This window comes from Plutella xylostella, chromosome 4 (genome assembly GCF_932276165.1).
Source record: "Plutella xylostella chromosome 4, ilPluXylo3.1, whole genome shotgun sequence".
Taxonomy (NCBI): domain Eukaryota; kingdom Metazoa; phylum Arthropoda; class Insecta; order Lepidoptera; family Plutellidae; genus Plutella; species Plutella xylostella.
The window spans coordinates 8,807,086-8,829,420 of NC_063984.1; the positions used below are offsets into that span (position 1 = coordinate 8,807,086).

Below are 22,335 nucleotides of genomic sequence, written 5' to 3' on the forward strand. Positions count from 1 at the left end.
TTACGATACCCGTATAACATGGAGGGGATTATCAAGTGAAAATTATGTAAGAAATGCATTCTGGGAATTCGCTATGTTTTCACAACATGCATCTAAGTACCGCAACAGGCGGAAAATTTTACTGAAAACTTCACAGAAATGTGTTGGTAAAACAGCACGACCGTAGTAGTACAGAATTTAGCCGCCAGTGGTCGCCGTTGGTCGTGTTTATGAAGCAGATCGCGGTCAAAGTACACATGGGCTGCACATGTTTCAAATAAACGTATTGAATACTTTCGGCGAATATTTTCTGCGAGAATTCACCTACCAACTGCGCTGACAAGTCATGTTGGATGTTGGACTGGGAAAAAAAATCGCGAAAATTAACTCTTGTTTGTTTTGGAGGAGAAAACTCCGACTGTCAATTTTCCAGTGATGTGTTTATAATGTGAAGGATTTATGATCTGTGAATGACATGTGAAGGCGGGAGATTCGATTAGTTTGTGCGAAGTTCCAGCTGATCGCGGGGTTTCTGAAATGTTAATAGTTGAGTGAAAGTGTGTTGTGAGTGCGATGCGGCCGGGTCACAGTCGCCTAGCCAACATTCTGGCTTGCCCTTGTAAACCACATAACTTTTATGCAACTCGTATGCCAGTGTAGTTTTGAGTGTAGTAAAATAACTGTACCTATCTATACAGGTAATGTACCTACTTAATCATATTATATTGTGTTTTTTTGTTGTTGAATCTATACTATATCGATCTACTTGTTTATAGAGCTACTTACGTGAGTTGGCTAATTATGTTTAGATGACAAAAACTAGTCCAGTGACATTCGCCGGTCGGAAAGCAGTTTTGCAATCAGAATGAATTTTATTAAGAATTTACCCTTCACGAAGCGAGGACGTTGCTATCGTATTATTAAATAATTTTCCAAATTTAATCGGAGCACCACATTAGTTAATTATAAAAATAAACATTGTTAAGGAAACCAATGTAGTTTGCTACCTAGGTACATACTTAACTAGATACCTACGCGTACCTACTGGTTAGTATGGAGTTTGAGAGTTCCTTTGCATCATTATTATGTTATTAAATAATAAAAAAAACAATGAGTGTATTCTTAAGTATTTATCTTAGAACACCTGTTGAGGACCAAAAACCTTCCTTGTGCCTTAGAGTTCTGTTGTCGTTGTCCCACTCTAAAGACACCCACTCCCAGACATTCTTTATATTTTAAACCCCGACGAAAAGAGGGATGTTATAAGTTTAACATATCTGTGTATCTATATGTGTGTGTCTTTTTGTGGTAGCGTAGCTGCCAAACGACAGCTTTTTGGGTCATAGTATAATGTTACCCCGAGTCTATAATATTTTATCAAAATCAGCTTAGCCGTTCAAAAGTTATGCGACTTAGTGTTGAATTTCGGGGGTTTTTGACGTGGGTTAATTATCATCTAGTTTCTTGGTCTATCGTCTGTTCTTAAGTTTTGCAATTGCTGCAGTTTGGGCAATGGAACCCTTACTACAAGTTTTAGGTGAAATGTTTTCCAAATCAAATTAATAATCATTGATAGCTGGCTCCCTACCGCAAACTTGTTTTGACAACGATTAACAGATTCAAATAGTATTGAATATGCTTCATTTAAATGTTACTTCGCTTTGACTCGATAGGGCCCCTATACTCGCTATCACAGTCAACGGTAATTCACTACTCGTGTAATTCTATGAATAACTATTTTGCCAATTGCAGTACAATACAGCAATGACCTAACAAAAGTTAGTCGTAAATATAAATAAATATCCGCGGTGGATTTGTGCCAATATTTTACAACTACTATGTCACTAATATAGGTATATTGATAACTTGTAACCAATTATCATGCACGCATAGAACAATCATTCCTAAATTAAAAAGTGAAACTATAGTCACAATCACAAGTTAAACTTAATTAGTATATTAGGTACTTAGTAAGTACATCATCATAACTTTTATAGGTAACCGTAATCTTATTAGTAAAATAAAAAGTATGCTATCAGTAGGTATAAGTATCATTATGCCTAGGAAAGCCACACAGTACACATATCTACCCGTCCCCGTGTTTCCCAATCAACTAAAGGTTGTCTGGAAGAAATCGCTTCATGCGATAAGACCGCCATTTGTACGTGTTTGTATGTGTTAGATTACATTTTTTGTAATGTTGTCCATGTTTTTTTTTTTTTTTTAATCTTTATTTATTAAAGAGACTTAGGTCACTTACAATAAACTGTGACCATGTCAGTCTCATCGAGACATACACTATTTAAATAAATGCTAAACTAGGGTTGTCTTAAGTCTAAACAATATTTTACATAACTATACAATATTTTGGCCTCAATAGAACATGGATTTGAAAGGATAGTCTGAGTCCATGTTTTTGTGTACTTACAAATAAAGAATATCTATCTATAAAATAAAATCACGGTAATTTTTATAGAGGCATTTGTTTATTAAAGATGCAATACCTATAATAAGTAGGTAAGTACAACGAAAAAATATTCAAGTAATACTTATTACCTGTTTACCTATATTTCCGTAATCCGTAGTGACGAAGTAAAAGGCGTCGACCTATGGAATACCTATTCTTGTTGACCCTGTAGGAATTGACGACAAACACTGCATTTATTCATACATATTAATGTAGGATTTGTGTACCTACCTACACCCTATTAACTATTTTCTTTAATGAAAAGGGAATTAATAGGATGCTAATGGGATGGGTTTCTTTCAGACTATTACTATCAACGTATTTGTACATATTCTACAAATTGCTTCAACAGTGCAAGAACATAACTTAATTCAGGAAGGTATAGCTTTACAGTAAACCGAAGCACGTGTATGGCCGGATATTACAATGATTATAAACACAAAATCATAACTCCTGATAAAAATTGTCGGCGAATAAAAAAGTTATTTTATGAAAGTTACAAACATACTAATTATTATGGACAAAGAACCAGTAAGTACCTAGCACCCAAAATCTATAACAAGCTACCATTAGAATTATTTAACTGTAATAATAGCCAACTGTTTAAAACCAAAGTTAAAAAACACCTATTGAATCAAATGTCAATGACCTAGCTATGCCTATTTAATTACCTGTCTATACCTATTTCAACTGTGTTGTACCATGCTACATAAATATAAGTGTCACTAGTTATTATGCTTAATTAGAAATGAGAGTAACCTGCCAACAAACTGTTTTCACAGTTTGGCAGACATTTAATATTTGTAATACTCAGCATGTATTTTTGATAATAAAGATAATAATAATAATAATAATAATGTAAAAATATCTCAAACAATACATTCCATACATCCGTAATAGACACTCAAACAATACTGTCGCGTGTAGGTCTGCTAGACCGGAAACTAAATAAAACAGCAACTTTTCATTATTCACAGATTTTTTTAAGAATTTTAAATAATTTTTAGTTTGAGTTATTGATTAAAAAAATATTTTTACACACACCGTAAATTATTGTCCACTGCAGGACATGGGACACCTCCAACACTATAAAATTTTAATGTAAACCTGTGTTTGAAATCCATTTTTATTAATGTGAAATGATCAGACTGAGTGCTGTAAATACTTTTGAACTGAGATTTTAATGTTGTTGTAGAAATCCATTTTTCTTCTTATAATATAAACCTTGTGTTATTCAAACCTTCTTTCGAGCATCTTGAGAGTTATATATATATATCTCTATGCTTGACTATGCCTGGCTTAGATAATTATTTAATTTTATAAAAGACACCCTGTACTATCAGTAAACCTCTGAAGAATAATTTGAACAAATCCAAAAAAAAAAGTTCCTTTTTGGAGCAATAGATGGTGTTGTCTGGGGTTGTACCAACTTTCAAACCCTCAGAACACACTCAGATCACAATATGTTATTCTGTGAGGCTAACGAAATGTGAAAGTGACGTAGGTAGGTAGAATTGTAGTATTATTTTCTCTATGATGTCGATGTCACTGTTGCTTCAGCGTTCAGTGCGATTGTGCGTACAGCCGTTCTTTTCAAGTTTTCTCAGTTTCCTTGTGTTTCTCCTGTATTAATTGAGTTGTAGTTGAGCTATCTGCTCCTCCTCCCTTGATACTGTAGAGTTAGTGCACTTGAGATAGTGACTCTTTTGAGATAGTGACTCTTGTGAGATAGTGACTCTTGTGATAGTGATGTCTTGTAAGTATTTCTTTGGGATCTTATTTAGGATCATACAATAAATAACAATAGAAAATCAGTTCTCGCACGCAGCACCCGTTCAAACGGCGCGCATAGAGAAAAGAACACTACGTGACGGCGCGGGTAGAACTATTCACAGAATACTTAGCACTATCCCAAGCCACATGCAGTCTGAGCCTCGGAAGAATGGCTCGCGCTACCACCCGACCTTTAATCACAACTAGTGAGTTCTTATTCTGAGTTTAGTACTCTTTGCTCTCTATGTAATTTTTGACAGTTGGTACACTGCGTTTTCACGCCATCTATCGGCTTACCCAAAAGCTCAACTGACAGCTGTCAAGGAAAACGGCTCATTGATCTCAGAATACTACCGGCCTTGGTGACTTGGCCAAAAATACTCCTCGAAAGTTTGGTGGGTACTCGTCGAGTCGGAAGTCAATCGGAAGTACGAGGCTGTTATTATTCTGAGATAGTAACCAATAACACATCAACAACTTTCTACAAGCAGACAATTATTACTCTAAGATTACAAGGTATTGTTACTACCCTAAGGTCCTGTCTGGATAAAGTCACATAAGTACACACTTTACCATACACCCCACAACTCACCACACCACCATGTCCCTAACCTAACCCTTCCTTCCAGCCATGCCGTTCACAATGAGGGCGGGTTCGAGGTGGGCGACTACGTGTCGTTCAGCATGCTCTGTCACCATGTTTATTTATTATTTTATTGTACAATGATACAACAGTCATTTTGTACAACGAGGTGGACTTTCTACCAGTCAACCTGCAGGAGGTACAGGAAGCAAATTGTATGGCATGTTCCTAACCTAACAACCCAACCCTTCCTTCCAGCCATGCGCGAGGGGGGGTTTGCATTGGGCGTTGGGCGACTAAGTGTCGTTCGGCGTGGTCTGTCACTATGTTCCTAACCTAATAACCCAACCCTTCCTTCCAGAATGCCGTTCACAATGCGCGAGGGGGGCTTCGCGGTGGGGGACTACGTGTCGTTCGGCGTGCTGTGCGCGGCGTCGTGCGCCGGCGGGCTGTGGTACAGCGCCGTGGGGTCGCGCGCCAAGAACGTGCTGGACGTGAGGGACTACCTGCTCGGGGGGAAGACTATGAGCACTTTCCCTGTCGCCATGTCCTTGATTGCCAGGTGAGATGGGTAGTGTATAGTCAGGTTAAACGATTCAACGTAGGTATCACTAGATTTGCCGGTTGTAGAATGGACACGCAACGTTCCTATATAGAGAAGTTTGTATGTAGTAAAGACCTATTGCAAGTGCTGATCATGATTAAAAGAATATCAAAACCATGATGGCAGCATGGTAGTAGAATGTCCACGCAACGTTTCCCTATTGAGAATTTACGATGCGTGAGGGAGGGGGGGACTAGAAAGAAGAAGAAAGAAAGAAAGAAAATTTGTTTATCGTTCGATGACGTGTCGTTCGGCGTGCTGTGCGCGGCGTCGTGCGCCGGCGGGCTGTGGTACAGCGCCGTGGGGTCGCGCGCCAAGAACGTGCTGGACGTGAGGGACTACCTGCTCGGGGGGAAGACTATGAGCACTTTTCCTGTCGCCATGTCCTTGATTGCCAGGTGAGATGGGTACCTAATATTTAAAGGGTTAAATTAAAGGATTCCATGTAGGTATCAAAACATTCAAAACTATGATGGCGGCATGGTTGTAGAATGTCCACGCAACAATTTCTCTATTGGGATGTTTTATAAATAGAGCTATTGGATAGTGGCATGGTTGTAGGAAGTCCACGCAACGTTTCTTCATTGAGAAGTTTTTACGTAGTAAGGCTTTCTTTAACATCATGTAGATTTGATCACGCATGCGTTCATACAAGTATCCATTGAAACGCGTGGAATACGCACGGGTCGAGGTGGGAAACTACACACTGCGTTGCGACGTCGCATCGTGCCACTCTCTCGCTCTCTCCTGTTGAACACTTGAGAGTGGGAAGGAGACGACGCAGTATTGTATCCGGGCGCTACGTGTCGTTCGGCGTGCTGTGCGTGGCGTCGTGCGCCGGCGGGCTGTGGTACAGCGCCGTGGGGTCGCGCGCCAAGAACGTGCTGGACGTGAGGGACTACCTGCTCGGGGGGAAGACTATGAGCACTTTTCCTGTCGCCATGTCCTTGATAGCCAGGTGAGATGGGTAATGTACGGCCAAAGGATTCCACGTAGGTATCAAAACTGTGATTACGCCCGTCAGATCGTTTTGTCAAAAGAAAATGAAACCCGCGCGCTGGCCCTAATTCATACAAATTATGACAGATTTATGAGATTTTAGGGCCAATGCGAGGTTGCCATTTTATTGAGCTGTTGGGCCTGTCCTTACGTTAGTAATATATACGTCAATGGTAGTAAGGCGGCTGTTTTTATCATCAAGCCGATTTGATCACGCACGCGGGATAGCCCCGCACGGGTTCATACATTCATTGAAACGCGTGGAATATGCACGGGTCATCGTGGGCGACTACACACTGCGTTGTGACGTCGCATCGTGCCACTCTCTCGCTCTCTCCCGTTGAACACTTGAGAGTGGGAAGGAGACGACGCAGTGTTGTGTCCGGGCCCTACGTGTCGTTCGGCGTGCTGTGCGTGGCGTCGTGCGCCGGCGGGCTGTGGTACAGCGCCGTGGGGTCGCGCGCCAAGAACGTGCTGGACGTGAGGGACTACCTGCTGGGGGGGAAGACTATGAGCACCTTTCCGGTTGCCATGTCTTTGATAGCCAGGTGAGATGGAGAATGTATATTAAAGGTTAAAGGATTCCACAGTATTAAAACTATGATTTGTATGCTTGTAGAATGTCCACAAAACGTTTCTCGAGAAGTTTTTAATACAGTGAAGAGCAGCTATTGCAAGTGCTTGTCATGCTTAGATTGACGACAAGCACTTGACTTGATTGAAATTGACTAGATTTTAGCGGCAAAACGTAGCTTATGTATGCTATTGATTTATTGATGATGCCTGTCTGTCCCATACTAAACGACTAATCTTTGATATGCGCTGGACTTCGCTCAACCACTTATGAGAATGAATTGTCACAATAGATACACTGATGCAGAAAACACCGCCTATCAATTCCGAGATAAATCATTGATTGATAATCGCGAAATACCTACTTACTGCATTATCGATGCCAATGAAAGATGATGAAGTCTTCAACCTTTGGATCTTTACCAACAAAAGTTTGTATTACTTTATAATTATGACATCTGCAGATTTTCCGTTCGTTTCCATATACGATACGTAACGCGATACTAATTGAGGTATTCTAATCGGTCTTTAAGCCCTAGAGCCGTACACTATCCGCCTCCATAAGGGTGTATTTGTTGACCCTTGTTAACTTACATTTTTAAGTTGTGTTATCTCTTTAGTATCTTATACGATTTAAAATATGGTGTTCATGAATCAGGGACACCTGTCCTTACCATCCAAATCACTATCATGCTATCTATTGGGTTCCCTCCTTATCAGTATCACCCTCCCTGCCGAGGTAATATCTAGCAGGTGGGTCTGCTAAAAGTCCCAGGTCCCTATTCTGTGAGCGCCTTTATCCTCCTATATCAGTTCATACTTAACACGATAACAACCACACAACGATTGCAGCTATGTGTATGGGTTTCTGGGCACTCCGGCAGAGATTTAAAAGTAGGGCCAAACGCATCTCATCCATCCCAGGCCCCTATTCCATGCCCTAAGTTCTCACTCTAACAACCATTGCAGCTACGTGTCCGGGGTGACGATCCTGGGCACGCCGGCGGAGATCTACAACTACGGCGCGCAGTACTGGCTGGTGGTGGCGGGCGTGGCGCTCAGCTGCGCGGTCGTCGCCGCCGTCTACCTGCCCGTGTTCTGCACGCTGCGGCTGTCCTCGTCTTATTAGGGTTCCGTAGCCAAAATGGCAAAAACGGAACCCTTATAGTTTCGTCATGTCCGTCTGTCCGTCTGTCCGTCTGTCCGTCTGTCCGTCTGTCACAGCCGATTTACTCGGAAACTATAAGTACTACAGTGATGAAATTTGATGGGAATATGTGTTGTATGAACCGCTACAAAAATATGACACTAAATAGTAAAAAAAAGAATTGGGGGTGGGGCCCCCCATACATGTAACTGAGGGATGAAATTTTTTTTTTCGATGTACATACCCGTGTGGGGTATCAATGGAAAGGTCTTTTAAAATGATATAAAGTTTTCTAAAAAACATTTTTCTTAAAGTGAACGGTTTTTGAGATATCAGCTCTCAAAGTCGTAAAAAGTATGTCCCCCCCCCCTCTATTTTTATAACTACGGGGTATAAAATTCTAAAAAAAATAGAGGTGATGCATGCTAATTAACTCTTTCAACGATTTTTGGTTTGATCAAAGTATCTCTTATAGTTTTTGAGATAGGTTGATTTAACTGTAATTTTGGTTAAGTTATTGTGCTTACTACGGAACCCTTTGTGCGCGAGCCCGACTCGCACTTGGCCGGTTTTATTTGTATTGCCTTATTGACATCCGGAAGATTTTTCATTCGGTTCCATTTACGATACGTAACGCGATACTCATTGAGGTATTCTTATCGGTCTTCTCCAGAGCCTTACCCTCCTTAGGGTGTATTTTTTGACCCTTGTTAACTTGCATTTATAAAGCAGTGTTATCTCTTTAGCCTCATACGACTTACAATATTTTAAGGGGTTCATGAATCAGGGACACCTATGTCCTGACAATACACCATGCTATCATCATATCTATGGTCTACTTTTGGATAGGTCTCTCTTTATCACTATCACCCTCCCTGCCGTGGTAATATCTAGCAGGTGGTCTGCTAAAGGTCCCCATTCTGTGACCGCATTTATCCACCTATACCAGTTCACAGCTCACACAATCACCCCCCTTGCAGCTACGTGTCCGGGGTGACGATCCTGGGCACGCCGGCGGAGATCTACAACTACGGCGCGCAGTACTGGCTGGTGGTGGCGGGCGTGGCGCTCAGCTGCGCGGTCGTCGCCGCCGTCTACCTGCCCGTGTTCTGCACGCTGCGGCTGTCCTCGTCTTATATTTGTATTGCTTTATTGACATCCTGAAGATTCTCCATTCGATTCGGTCCATTCAATGTGGTGTTCTTATAGGTCTAGAGCCGTACCCTCCTTAGGGTGTATTTGTTGAACCTTATTGGTAACTATATAGACACTTATACGATTTACAATATGGGGTTCATGAATCAGCAAGGACACCTGTTATCATCATATTCTATGGTCTACTGTTAGTGTAGTCCCTCCTTATCATTATCACCCGTCTTATGAGACTATCTAGCAGATGGTTTGCCAAAAACACCTCAACCGTTCTAGGCCCTTATTCTATGACCTACATAACCTCACACGCCAACAACACTTCCAGCTACGTGTCCGGGGTGACGATCCTGGGCACGCCGGCGGAGATCTACAACTACGGCGCGCAGTACTGGCTGGTGGTGGCGGGCGTGGCGCTCAGCTGCGCGGTCGTCGCCGCCGTCTACCTGCCCGTGTTCTGCACGCTGCGGCTGTCCTCGTCTTATATCTGTATTGCTTTATTGACATCCTGAAGATTTTCCATTCGATCCGGTCCATATAATTTGGTGTTCTTATCGGTGTTTAAGCTCTAGAGCCGTACCCTCCTTAGGGTGTATTTGTTGACCTTTATTGTTGACTAGACACTTATACGATTTACAATATAGGGTTCATGAATCAGCAGGGACACCTTTTATCATCATATTCTATGGTCTACTGTTAGGGTAGTCCCTCTTTAACGTTATCACCCTCCCTGTCATGTGAATATCTAGCAGGTGGTCTGCTAAAAGTCTCAGGCCCCGATTCTGTGACCGCCTTTATCCACCTGTACCAGTTCACAGTTCACACAATCACCCCCCTTCCAGCTACGTGTCCGGGGTGACGATCCTGGGCACGCCGGCGGAGATCTACAACTACGGCGCGCAGTACTGGCTGGTGGTGGCGGGCGTGGCGCTCAGCTGCGCGGTCGTCGCCGCCGTCTACCTGCCCGTGTTCTGCACGCTGCGGCTGTCCTCGTCTTATATCTGTATTGCTTTATTGACATCCTGAAGATTTTCCATTCGATCCGGTCCATATAATTTGGTGTTCTTATCGGTGTTTAAGCTCTAGAGCCGTACCCTCCTTAGGGTGTATTTGTTGACCTTTATTGTTGACTAGACACTTATACGATTTACAATATAGGGTTCATGAATCAGCAGGGACACCTTTTATCATCATATTCTATGGTCTACTGTTAGGGTAGTCCCTCTTTAACGTTATCACCCTCCCTGTCATGTGAATATCTAGCAGGTGGTCTGCTAAAAGTCTCAGGCCCCGATTCTGTGACCGCCTTTATCCACCTGTACCAGTTCACAGTTCACACAATCACCCCCCTTCCAGCTACGTGTCCGGGGTGACGATCCTGGGCACGCCGGCGGAGATCTACAACTACGGCGCGCAGTACTGGCTGGTGGTGGCGGGCGTGGCGCTCAGCTGCGCGGTCGTCGCCGCCGTCTACCTGCCCGTGTTCTGCACGCTACGGCTGTCTTCGTCTTATGAGGTCAGTTATTATCATCATTATACTATACTTTCGTATTTGGATATTATATTATTATGTCGTTCTTTGAGGTATCAGAATTGAACCCACCCACTAACCCGCATTGGACCAGCGTGGTGGGAAATGGACAAAGCTTAGAAAGGCAGTTTAGACCTTGGGGATATGCACGATTAACACCCTAACAGAAAATAGAGTTGTTAAAAGAACTGCATGATTTGATTATGTTAGTTAGATTTGATTAAAAGTCTATACCTAGTAATAAAAATACATAAAGTAGGTACAATATTTTTATTTTATACGAAAATCATAAAAACTTGTAAGTACACGTGCTATTTGCAATAAAACCTAAGTTGGTTAAAATATTTCCTTCTATTCAACACTTTAACAAAATGGTGTAGGTTAAGGCCCCGATCGTTAGGTAATACATTACCTGTCTATTTACTTTAATTTGGACTTTGCTTTGTTACGTTTTGTACAGTCAGCAGCAATAATAAAAATACTAGGTCATTAAATCGTACCTAGAAAGTATATGAAGTAATTCAGCCTTTGATATTGGTGTACATAGACATTATTTTAAAGTCCCGATCAAGTTTATTTTATGAGGTTGTGTATTTGTTTGTGGCAAGATAGTATATAACATAATATACCTTCATAAATATTATACGTAGCTTCAAAACGGATAAATTCGAGTTCAGCATGAGAATTTATTTACCCAGGTCTCCTTTACCAAAAAGCAAACATAAGTAGAAAATAGTTTTAATTGTCGCTCGTTAGTTTAATTAAGTTAGTTGCTATATTATCTAATAAGGTACTACGGTAGAGTGATAATAGAAAAATGCTTAGTAGTAAACACTCGCAGCGGCCTTGAAGACAGCTGAGCCGGCAACAATTAAATAATTATCTACTTACATAAAAATTACGTGTAGCTACATAAGAGTAAATTGCAGGAGATTCCGCATTATTACAATACCGTATTGAATCGAAGAAACCGAAGATATTTTAATGGTTTATAAATTACTTTTACTATTATTACACTGCCAGGCAATGAAAAAGTTCCACTCACAAAATGCCGACAACAAACAATCCCCATTTTTTCAAAGATTTAATTTAAAATTGGAACAAAATATTACCGATTTTAGTTGGTAATATCCTGATGCTCTGTCAAATGTACTTCAATGTTGCATTTCCGTTTAGAGGTAATTTGGTGCTTTTCTCAGTGGAGTTTTCTTTTCATTGCCCGTGAGTGTATGATAGAATAAACATAAATACTTGTGAATTACCCAGTAATAGGTCAGTCCCCTATCTATATCCCATGTTGTATATCAAAAGGAAGGCCCCTTAATTGATATTTCAGTTGTAAAATACATCTTATTATTTCAGTACTTAGAGTTGCGGTTCAACCGACACGTGCGAGCCGTGGCGTCGGTGCTATTCCTATTAGATGAGGTAAGTGCTTATTCATTAGCTAGTCTAGCTTGTCATTGGTACACAAAGAAAATAGAAACAACTGCGCTTCTTCTTAGCGTTTTGGTGACAAACACTAGAGCTCATAGCCAACTCGCAACCTTCGAGTCTAGTGTTAGAATCGCCAAGGTTAGGTCCACCGTGGTGATACGATTAGTGCCAATTTCGCCATAGTCGGTTAGAGCATAACCAGGGAGTAGTGGTTGAATTTTGTCACATCTGTCCATTTTATATGGAGATGACGTATCAACCTTTCCCTGATACGATATAACAAACTATGGAGAAATTGGAGCTTAGTCAGCTAGATTCGCTGTCTGTTGCTGACTGACTCGCGTAAATAGCTGTTTGCGGGAAACAGACGGTAGGATAGATGGGACATCATAATCATCATTATCAGCCTTAAGCAAGAAGAAGTATAGAAAGTATTTTGAGATTGGAAATCGAACAACACAACATCTAAAATGGCACAACATCACGTAATTCAAACTGTAGGACATTCAGAGTCATTGCTCCTCAATTTAGTAGGTAGGTACTGTTTGAGCAGTCTGGGACTGTGTATTGTTAAGGCTTAGACAAGCGGATCGCGCTTATGATATTTGCGAATGGGTTTAGTTTACGTAATATTATCTAAGCCGGGACAAAATGTTAGGCACCGGAGTAGGCTGAGACGGTAAATATACCTATTGAAAACACCGGCAGATTCTTATCTCGGCAGAAGTGTTATCAATCTTTGTTGTCAGGCAATAAGTTATGCAAGAGTTTCGTAACAAAGCGATTCTTATACAAATTTTGTTTATACTTTTACTGAATAGTAAATACGTCATTAAATTTGCATAAATATCTTTTAATTAAGTACCTAAAACTTATTTCAGAATTAATATTCCACTAATTTCGGTGACACGTTTTGGCTAAGTATTTTGCTTTTATATACTAGGTTTATTTTATGTAAAATGGCTTTGTATGTGTTCAACATGCGGTCCATAAATTATCTAGTTTCTTCCGTGTAGTTTCGCGTAACTTTTGTGATGCATTATTTTCGACAGTATATTGATTGTTTGCGTTATAACGTCATCGTCATTCAAAGAAATTTAAAGATGTTTTAAAGTGTTAATCTTCGACAGGTGTTAATAATCAATTCTCAATGTTAATTTGTCAAATATTTATTGAAGAGGACAGGCAAAAAAGTTAATAACATTTTTTTTCATTTCAGGTGCTGTTTTTACCAATGGTAGTTTATGTTCCTGCATTAGCATTTAATCAATGTAAGTACCAGTATCTAATAGGATACAAAGTCCAGCAAAGTTTTAATTGAGAACAAAAATACCTACTTCATGGACACGTCTTTACACTTAACATTCATGAGATTAATTATTTTGTTTGTGGATTAATTATTTCAATAGCGGCCTGACCAATAAGTAAACAAGGTCATTGTAAATCTTACAGGATTGTTTTCATGTTTTGATTAACTATAAGTATTAAATTTATTTTGTTTTCAGTAACGGGTTTGAATGTGTTCGCCGTTGGAGGAATTATGGTCATAATTTGTGGCCTTTATACAGTATTAGTAAGTTTATTTAATTATAATACTTAATAGAATTTAAGTTACTAGTTAAGGGATACTTAACGGAGAAAAAAACATCGGGGAAAAGTAACTAAGCAGATTAAAACTTCTGGTAATTATGCCATTTTAGATGATTAAGGTGAAAGAATAACGCAGGAAAAATGCGTTTTGAACTACAGTACCTACGATATGTCACAGTCACATTGATTATTGTATGTGTATAATTTGCGTCGTTTTCGATAACAGCTAGCCTTAATTTATATTATACAATTAGACTGTGACTTACAAACACATCACAGGAACTCCTTTATACAAGTAGCACTTAGTAACATTGGTGTTGATGAAGCCCCATTTACGATATATACTCAGCGCAGATCACAGGAAAAATGTTGTGGAGTTGACAGGTACTTCTTTCTGCACCAACTAACCCTGATCTATCGGTCTCCGCAGGGTGGTCTCCGCGCGGTGGTGTGGACGGACTCGGTGCAGACGGGCGTGATGTTCGTGGGCGTGGTGCTGGTGGCGGCGGCGGGCACGCTGGCCGCGGGCGGCGCGCGGGCCGTGCTGGCCGTGGCTGCGGAGACCCACCGCGCCGACTTGAACAAGTATGTTGATACTGCTATAATACGGCGGCCGCTACAAGGGTCGTTATCGACGTAGATAAACTCATTCGCCATAAATACGGCACTGAGATTGATGGAACGTGCATTAAAAATGTTTCTCGACGTCCATTACGAACCCGTATAGCGGACGCAGGGTGTGAAATAGATACTACAGTTCGTTATCGACGGAGAAATGTGAGTCTAATTCGCCATAAATACGGCACTATAGAAAGTGCGTTAAAAGAGTTTGATAACGAACCCATGTAGCGGCCGCAGGGTGTAAAATTGATACTACACCGAGAGGCGTAGGCGTGGTGATTTTCTTCAGCGTCGTATAAAACTAGCACTACAGTCTGGGCGCGGCGGTGTGGACGGACTCGGTGCAGACGGGCGTGATGTTCGTGGGCGTGGTGCTGGTGGCGGCGGGCACGCTGGCCGTGGCTGCCGAGACTCACCGCGCTGATCTTAACAAGTATGTTGGTGCTGTTGTGGATATAGCAGCTGATGCAGCGGTCAGCGGACGTCGATAAAGAACCCTAGATAAAGGACTCTTTATCGCGATTCGCTATAAATACGGTGCAGTGATTGTTGGAAAGCGCGTTAAAAGAGTTTATTGACCTGTGTAGCGGTAGCGGGGTGTAGAAAAGAGTACCTAAGTATACTAACGAGTAAGCAGGTAGCCCGTCAGATCATCATTCTAAATAACTTTTGGTCAACCATATTAAAAAAAAACTTGATAAAAAAAGTGTACAAATTCACGTGAAGAAAATGTCCCATCCGTTGGAAAGTTTCAATTGATTATATTTTTCAGAGTTTTACGAGTATGATAAAGGTTATTTTATTACATAAATTGTATGTAGGTATTTAATAACATTCTTTAGCGACTTATAAGAATAGTACTACAATAAAATAGATTTGTTAAAAAAGAGCAACGATCTTGACAGAGTGACCGCTTGATCTTGATGCTGAAATGCATAAAGCTGGTTATCCAACAACATGCTTTGCGATACAGCTGAAACACTAAATGAGCGAGAATATCACCGATAAGAATTTTATCGTGCGTCTTCGGGAACAATTTTATAGACACTGATGGATAGCTGCAAATTGTGGTTCTACCTTTTTTGGCATAAGATTTTTTTGCCTAATCTCGTATTGCATAGTAATGTTTGGTCAAAGTCTCGTTACGCCGAAAATCGTATGGCATAAATCTCGTTTAGTAAAAAGTTATTTCGCATAACATTGTTTAGCCTAATAATGGTATGGCCAAATCTTGAATAGCCTAATAATGCTATGGCATAGGTTTATACAAAGTAATATTATTCGTTTGGCTTTAACTTTGACGGAGCGTCTCCCTACATAGCGCAAACTGGTGCCTTGTATTGTTTCCGCTGTTTGGAAAACGCTCCGCTCCGCTTCGCTGCGCTCCGCTTTGGTTTTGATGAACATGTGCACCTAACACGCTCCTCCTCGCTTTGCTCGTCGTCGCACCTATTTTTAGGTTTCGATCTCATGGGCTTTGTAATAATTATATTGGTCGTTAACTTTCGATTTTTTGATCATACAATATCGTGATTTTCGGGATGTAGGAGAAAAATACCACAATTTGTACATTTACTACATACTTAATATATTATTTATTAAGATAACATTAGGAGAAACAAGATTATACATAGGTATAGACGAACTTAAATTTGAGCAAACGAAACTTAGGTGTTTAAAGATTGTGCCTAAAGAGTTTTAGACGAAACGAGCCTTATGCCACATAAGTCTTGGCAAAGTGATGGTTCGGCCAAAAAAGTTTAGACCATACGAGTTATGCGAAATGAGTTTTGGTCAATAAAGATTATGCCAGATGAGCGGAACCCGCAAATTGTAAATACTTTCATATTGGGCTTCATAGTAAGGAGTCAGTTAGTGACTACATTACTTGCTATTGGCTAATTTAGTAACTGAACGTGTCCTTACCTACGATTTAGGCACTACATTACTCACCACTCGACTAAATTACTAGCCTAGTGCAAACAAGACTTTTTGCCTATTTGTAAGTTTGTAGTATAGAAATAATATGTTAACTTTGATCGCGCATACCTACAGTGGACGGTCAGCGTAATGAATGTTGATTTGTCATGACGCCAAAAAATTACGTGTTGATTCTTGCCCATCGTCATCAGAATAGTTCTGACGTCAGCGGCAGCGCCGCGATGCGAGCTACTCAAATCCGGTATCCAAAGTTTACACAACGTAGTATATTGACATTGTTACCTACATAAACTACGATTTCTATAAACAGTAGAAATAAGTAATGGATTGTCCGCAAATATATATTTATCTTTTACTAGCATGATGGTGGATTCTTATTGATTGCATCCTTTCATTTTACTGTTATGTTAAAGAGCCTCAATTCCTACCTAATACAACATACTACTAATAATAGCATACTAGGGGAAATATGACTGGACCTATCGTTTGTTCTCGAATCTTAGTCGTGTCCAAAATGGCTTGCAGCGGAAAGAACGTTATTTATATGGCGCGGTAGAGTCACCAATATCACCCCCATATAAAAAATAAATAATAAATATACAAATTCACGTAAATTTTAACGTTGTAAAAAACTAACACTAGGCCTCTGTATCTGGTTTCAGTTGGAGTTTCTCCATGTACGAGCGGCAGACGGGCTGGGGCTCGGTGGTGGGCGGCATGCTGTACTGGACCTGCTTCAACTCCGTCAACCAGACCATGGTGCAGCGCTACATCTCGCTGCCCTCCAAGAGACAGGTCTTGTAGTGAGTAGCACTTAGATTACCGATATACGAATAGGATGGTGGTGGTATTATGAGCAAGATGATGTCACAGACAGCGTGGTTTGCTTTGGTTTCACCTTGAGATGCTAAAGAAGAGGTTATTGTACTCAATGACACAATTCAACATCGAATCTACAATGTTTGGGCCCCAAATTCTGTCATGACACAAAGATTTTTAAATAGGGTTTTCAACATATATTTTTTGACACATCGATATTTCTATCCTACCGTTTACACCATTCCGTAATACCATCATCACAGTCTACTTCCTCTTATGACCCTATAACACCACAAACTCTCGTTCCTCCGCAGCGCACTAGCAATCTTCTGCTGCGGCGCCATATTAGCCATATCTCTCTGCGTGTGGTGCGGTCTGGCGGCGTGGGCGGCGTGGGTGCAGGGCGGCTGCCACCCGGCCGGGAAGCCGCTGGTGGACGACCGCCTGCTGCCCGCCTTCGTCACCTGGGTGGCTGACACCCAGCACCTACCGGGGTTGGCTGGCGTGTTCTTGGCCGGGGTCTTTGGAGCTGGATTGAGGTGAGTTCGATTTGCATATCAATGTTTGATAAAGCCGACCGGTAATCTCAGCTGTAGTGGAAAGGCACGTAGGGAGGTGAAGAAGAAGTATGAAAAATTTATGATCACGAAACTCCAGGCATAAACAACGATCACCACGTATCTTTTTTTATTACATGCCCAATGATAAACTCCTGAATAAGGTTTTGTCACCGTGGTGAAGAAACCTTAGCCAGTCAGAACAGATGTCAGTCACTGACTGTCCAGGGTGCACCGGACGTGCATAATGTACAGTCATTCGTGGTTGGGTTCCATATATGCATGCCGGTTTCCTCACAATTCCTTCACCTCAAGAGTAAGTGCTCTTGAGGTGTACATATAAGAGCAACTCTATCAAACAACTCACAGCACTCTAACCTTCCATCAACCCCTTCCAGCTCCCTGTCAGCAGTCCTCAACGCGTGTGCCCTCGTGGTGATCGAGGACATCCTGCACGGCTGGCTCAAGCTGCAACTGCGTCCGTTCACTGAAGGCATGCTGGCTAGGGGCTGCACCGCGCTGCTGGCTGTGGTCTCTGTTGTTATGCTGGTGGTTATTGCGAAGCTGGGGGGAGTGCTTGGTAAGTTTAACCTTCGTTATTAGTTGGTTGATTTCTAATAAAAGTCACTAAGTAATAGTCATCATGAGTCGGTAAACTGGATATAGGTCTCTTTCAAGGAGCACACTGTCTATCTGTCGGTTCCTAGACGTCTCCGGATTGAGAGGTGAGGTGACTAGTTTGATAGAGATATTTTAGCCATGTGTGGTCCAAATCATTATTATTATTATTAAATACTTTATTGCACAATACTAAATATGCGAACTTAATGCTAACAGCATTCTCTTCCAGCTAATCTTGGGTGTTGTGGAGAAAGTTATAGGTAGTGCGAAAGACTGAGAGGAAAAAGATAATTTGTTAAAATACCTATAAACACTAGAATATACTTACTTATATATAATACATAATATATAATAAATATATACCTATAAGTTACATACATATACAATACATAAACCTAATACATCATAATCATTCAAAATATTTTCTTGGTTTTACTTTCCTAGCCTCTATATCAGGGGGATTCCGCATTCAATAACCTATATTATCCCTGTTTACAGGAGTAGCAACAGCCCTATCCGCCATCGCTGCCAGCACAACATGCGGCATCTTCACACTGGGCATGGTGTGCTGGTGGGTGGGCCCGCGCGGCGCGCTCGCCGGCGGCGTCGCCGGGGCGCTCATGGCCGGCACCGTGTCGCTGGGCACCCAGGTGGGAATGTAGACCTGATGAATGATATTTATATATTATATACAGGCTGTTGCAAAAAGCTATAGAGCTAGCCGTTGGCTATGGAGGTTTTTTTGCGAATTTACAGAACTCGTAGAACAAAAGGTGTTCAGAATGACCCCATTAATCACCCTCTTTAGGCTTAGTATACCCTTTGTAGTGTAAGGCTGGTTATACATACCTATAGTCACGTACGCGACGCTAACCGTTGCAGATGTAGCTTATTGGTATATGAATCCTCAGTGCTGGCCGAGCGTCTGTAATGACTAATGATCCCAGAGACGCAAATCTCATAGCGAAGCGGACGGAGATTGTTAAAATCTCCCAGAGCCATACTGTAAAACACTAAATTATATGTCACCTCTGCTCAGATGTTTAATAATGTTTTTTTACTTTATTTTCAGGCTGCGGCCGCAAGTGGACTGCGGGCGCCGCCCATCCCGCTCACAGAACAGTGCATGAGGAATTCTTCATACGTTTTCTTGGGAACTCTGGTAAGTCTTCCATCCTCTTTAATTTCAGACAAGTTAGTCTGGGGGCACGGCAGTTTTTTTGCTCGACTTGCAACCAAGTCGAGCAAAAAAGCGGCACGGCCGTACCATCCTTTTCTCGAAGCAATTCAGGCCATTTTCGACCCCCTGTAACTTCGTTGTGGATAAAACTAGAAGACTGAATTTTCACTAACCATGGCACCAACCAGGCATTGTAAAGACACAGTATATTTCAAATTTCATTCAATTTGAACCAGTAGTTTAAGAATTATAACGGGTCAAAGTTTCTTAATTTTGTCACCGACTGACTCCCTCTCACTCACTCACCGATCATAAAAATTCTAAGGCACTTCTAGCAGACCTAGAAGCTTCAAATTTGGAATATAAGTAGTGTTTGGTGTATGAATTAAGGGAAAACTAAAATATTTGGGGGCACGGTAGTGCCCCCACCAACTCGAGTAAATTATTTCAATTTTGGCCCAGTTTTCTAGATAGGTACATAACTGCTTAAATAATTTCATAATCACATATCTGGGGGCACGGCAGTGCCCCCACCAAGTAAATATAGGCGCACGGCAGTGCCCCTGCCATATCGAGCAAAAAATTCCCGTCATGCAAATGAAATCCGCAAAGGATGGATTACCTACCTACGGACAAAGCACATCAGGCTACCAGTGCTGCCACTTATAGTCAAATTTTCTTAATGTACAATGAAGTTTGTGTATTGGAAACTAAGGCTGAAATTTAATTAGGGAAATTTGATGCAGTACGAAGTATCAAAGTTACGTTTATTCATTACGTACATTACGTAGCCAAAAATAAAGATTCTTGATTCTAATCTCAAGTTTGCGATTTATGTAGGTAGGTACCTACCAAGTAGAACTGTCTACAAAATACAAAAAGAATTGAGATCCCATCGAAAACAATACTTGTCAAAAAAACCAAGTCTCGTAACTCAGTTGTTCTACGGTAAAATGTGTGTTATGTTATGTTATGTTAATTCTTGTGCTCGTTGTTATTTGTATTGTTTTTTTTTTGTTTATTGAATTTTATGACATGTACTGAATATGGATCAAGTTATCTGAAATAAATGAATTTAATTTAATTTTTTTAAAAAGTTGTGAGATCCATGTAATACCAAGTCTTATCCACGCACGCATCTCAATCTTAAAAATCTTTAATGTTTTATATAAATATATTGATTTGGTCATCGCACTAAATAATTTAATTAACACGTGTTTCCATGCGATGGCCGAGTACGAGACATATACCTATCTCCAGCGACCCTATAACAATTTCCTCTATGTTAATCACACATTATTCCTTCTTCCAGGACCCGGAAACAGTATTCCCTCTATTCCGACTATCCTACCATTGGATCGCGCCACTGGGCTTGTTCACAACTCTCCTAGTGGGTTCCATCGTGGGCTACTGCTTCGACAACAAGAAGCAGATCAAGCTGGACGCGGAGTTGTTCACCCCGGTGGTATGGCGGTTTCTGCCGACAGAGGCGCTGGTGAATGCGGGGGACACTCGGCGAGCCCTCAGCCGCGGCGCGGGGTCGCCGCCGCCCTCCGCGCCGCTCATCATGGGCAGCGTCAGCGCGGAAATCAAAGTGAGTTTTAAATGATAGAATAGAATAGAATATAACTTTATTTATACTTTATTGAACACCACATAAATCAGACATAAAAAACATGCTTATAGACTAGAACCAATGTACAATAGGCGGCGTTATCGCTAAGAGCGAGGCACCTTATATATTGCGGAAACAAAGTAACAATGAATGAATTGATGTAATATGGTTCTCAATAGTGCCTATACTTTTTTAGCGTGTTGTTCACAAACTGATTTGTATGTCGTGTAATTTGTGTAGACTTAGCACCGGTACGTTGCATCGTGCAATACTCTATTGATCAAACATATTTATATTCAATAGTATAAAATGTCTATCACAAACACTCGCCAAGTAATAAACCCTTATTGCCAGTCAAAATTGTATCAGTGCTGACTGAATAGGATATGCCGGTCTGGAGTGCCTAACGACACCAGAGATATTATCTAGCGAGCATGGCCACTGATTAGAGTGGAGCAAGAAAAGAAGCTACCTGTTTGATAGTAAGTACCTAAATATGACCAGATAACTGTCACTAATCATTTTTGGTTTTATATGTTTCAGGTAAACACTGACGATCCCAGCTGATTTTAATCCTGGAAAAATTAAAGAATCAATTTCGACCTACTTATACTTTTAAGGATTATTAATTCACAAAATAACTTTACAATGTGTGTGCGTACAGTGCGTAGTGATGTACCTACTGCCTTAGATTAGAAGTAAATTGAAATATACACTCACAAGCAATTAAAATTTCCGGTGACAGGTGAAAAAAAAACTGAAATAAAATCGTGGAAGAAACATTTAAACAAGCCAAGAATAGAGAGTGCTGCAAAGAGCTGACTGCCAACCTCCAATTATGGAGAGGCACTATAAGAAGAAGACAGGTGAAACTTTTGCAAGTGTTTCAATTCAAGTTTTTCATTTCTTGCAAGTGTGGTCAGATTCTACAGAATGTATGAATCTAGGATGTTAGTAGGACGTATGTTTTAGATTACTTCGATGTGATAAAAGTATGTGTAAAAATACGTATCAATGACCTATGGTGCTAATCATGTGCCAAATATGACTAGGTATGACCTATCCGAGACAGTTACTATCAAATTTAATCTTCTACAGATATCTATGTTTTCTCTCATTTTCTCTACATTTGGAAATATTTTTGGGCTA

General features: G+C 40.9%; 1 protein-coding gene across 1 annotated transcript; it reads left to right on the plus strand.

The window, feature by feature from the left end:
- The first annotated feature begins 180 nt into the window (after positions 1 to 180).
- On the plus strand, positions 181 to 22,058 carry LOC105386298 (sodium-coupled monocarboxylate transporter 1). Its single transcript, XM_048630188.1, has 14 exons — positions 181 to 677; positions 5,164 to 5,364; positions 10,631 to 10,790; positions 12,168 to 12,233; positions 13,462 to 13,513; positions 13,748 to 13,815; positions 14,263 to 14,417; positions 17,057 to 17,197; positions 17,528 to 17,752; positions 18,169 to 18,350; positions 18,890 to 19,041; positions 19,464 to 19,553; positions 20,884 to 21,165; positions 21,730 to 22,058. The coding sequence occupies exons 2-14, from the start codon at positions 5,165 to 5,167 to the stop codon at positions 21,751 to 21,753; spliced, it is 1,797 nt and encodes a 598-aa protein (XP_048486145.1). The 5' UTR covers positions 181 to 677; position 5,164; the 3' UTR covers positions 21,754 to 22,058.
- The last annotated feature ends 277 nt before the right edge of the window (positions 22,059 to 22,335 follow it).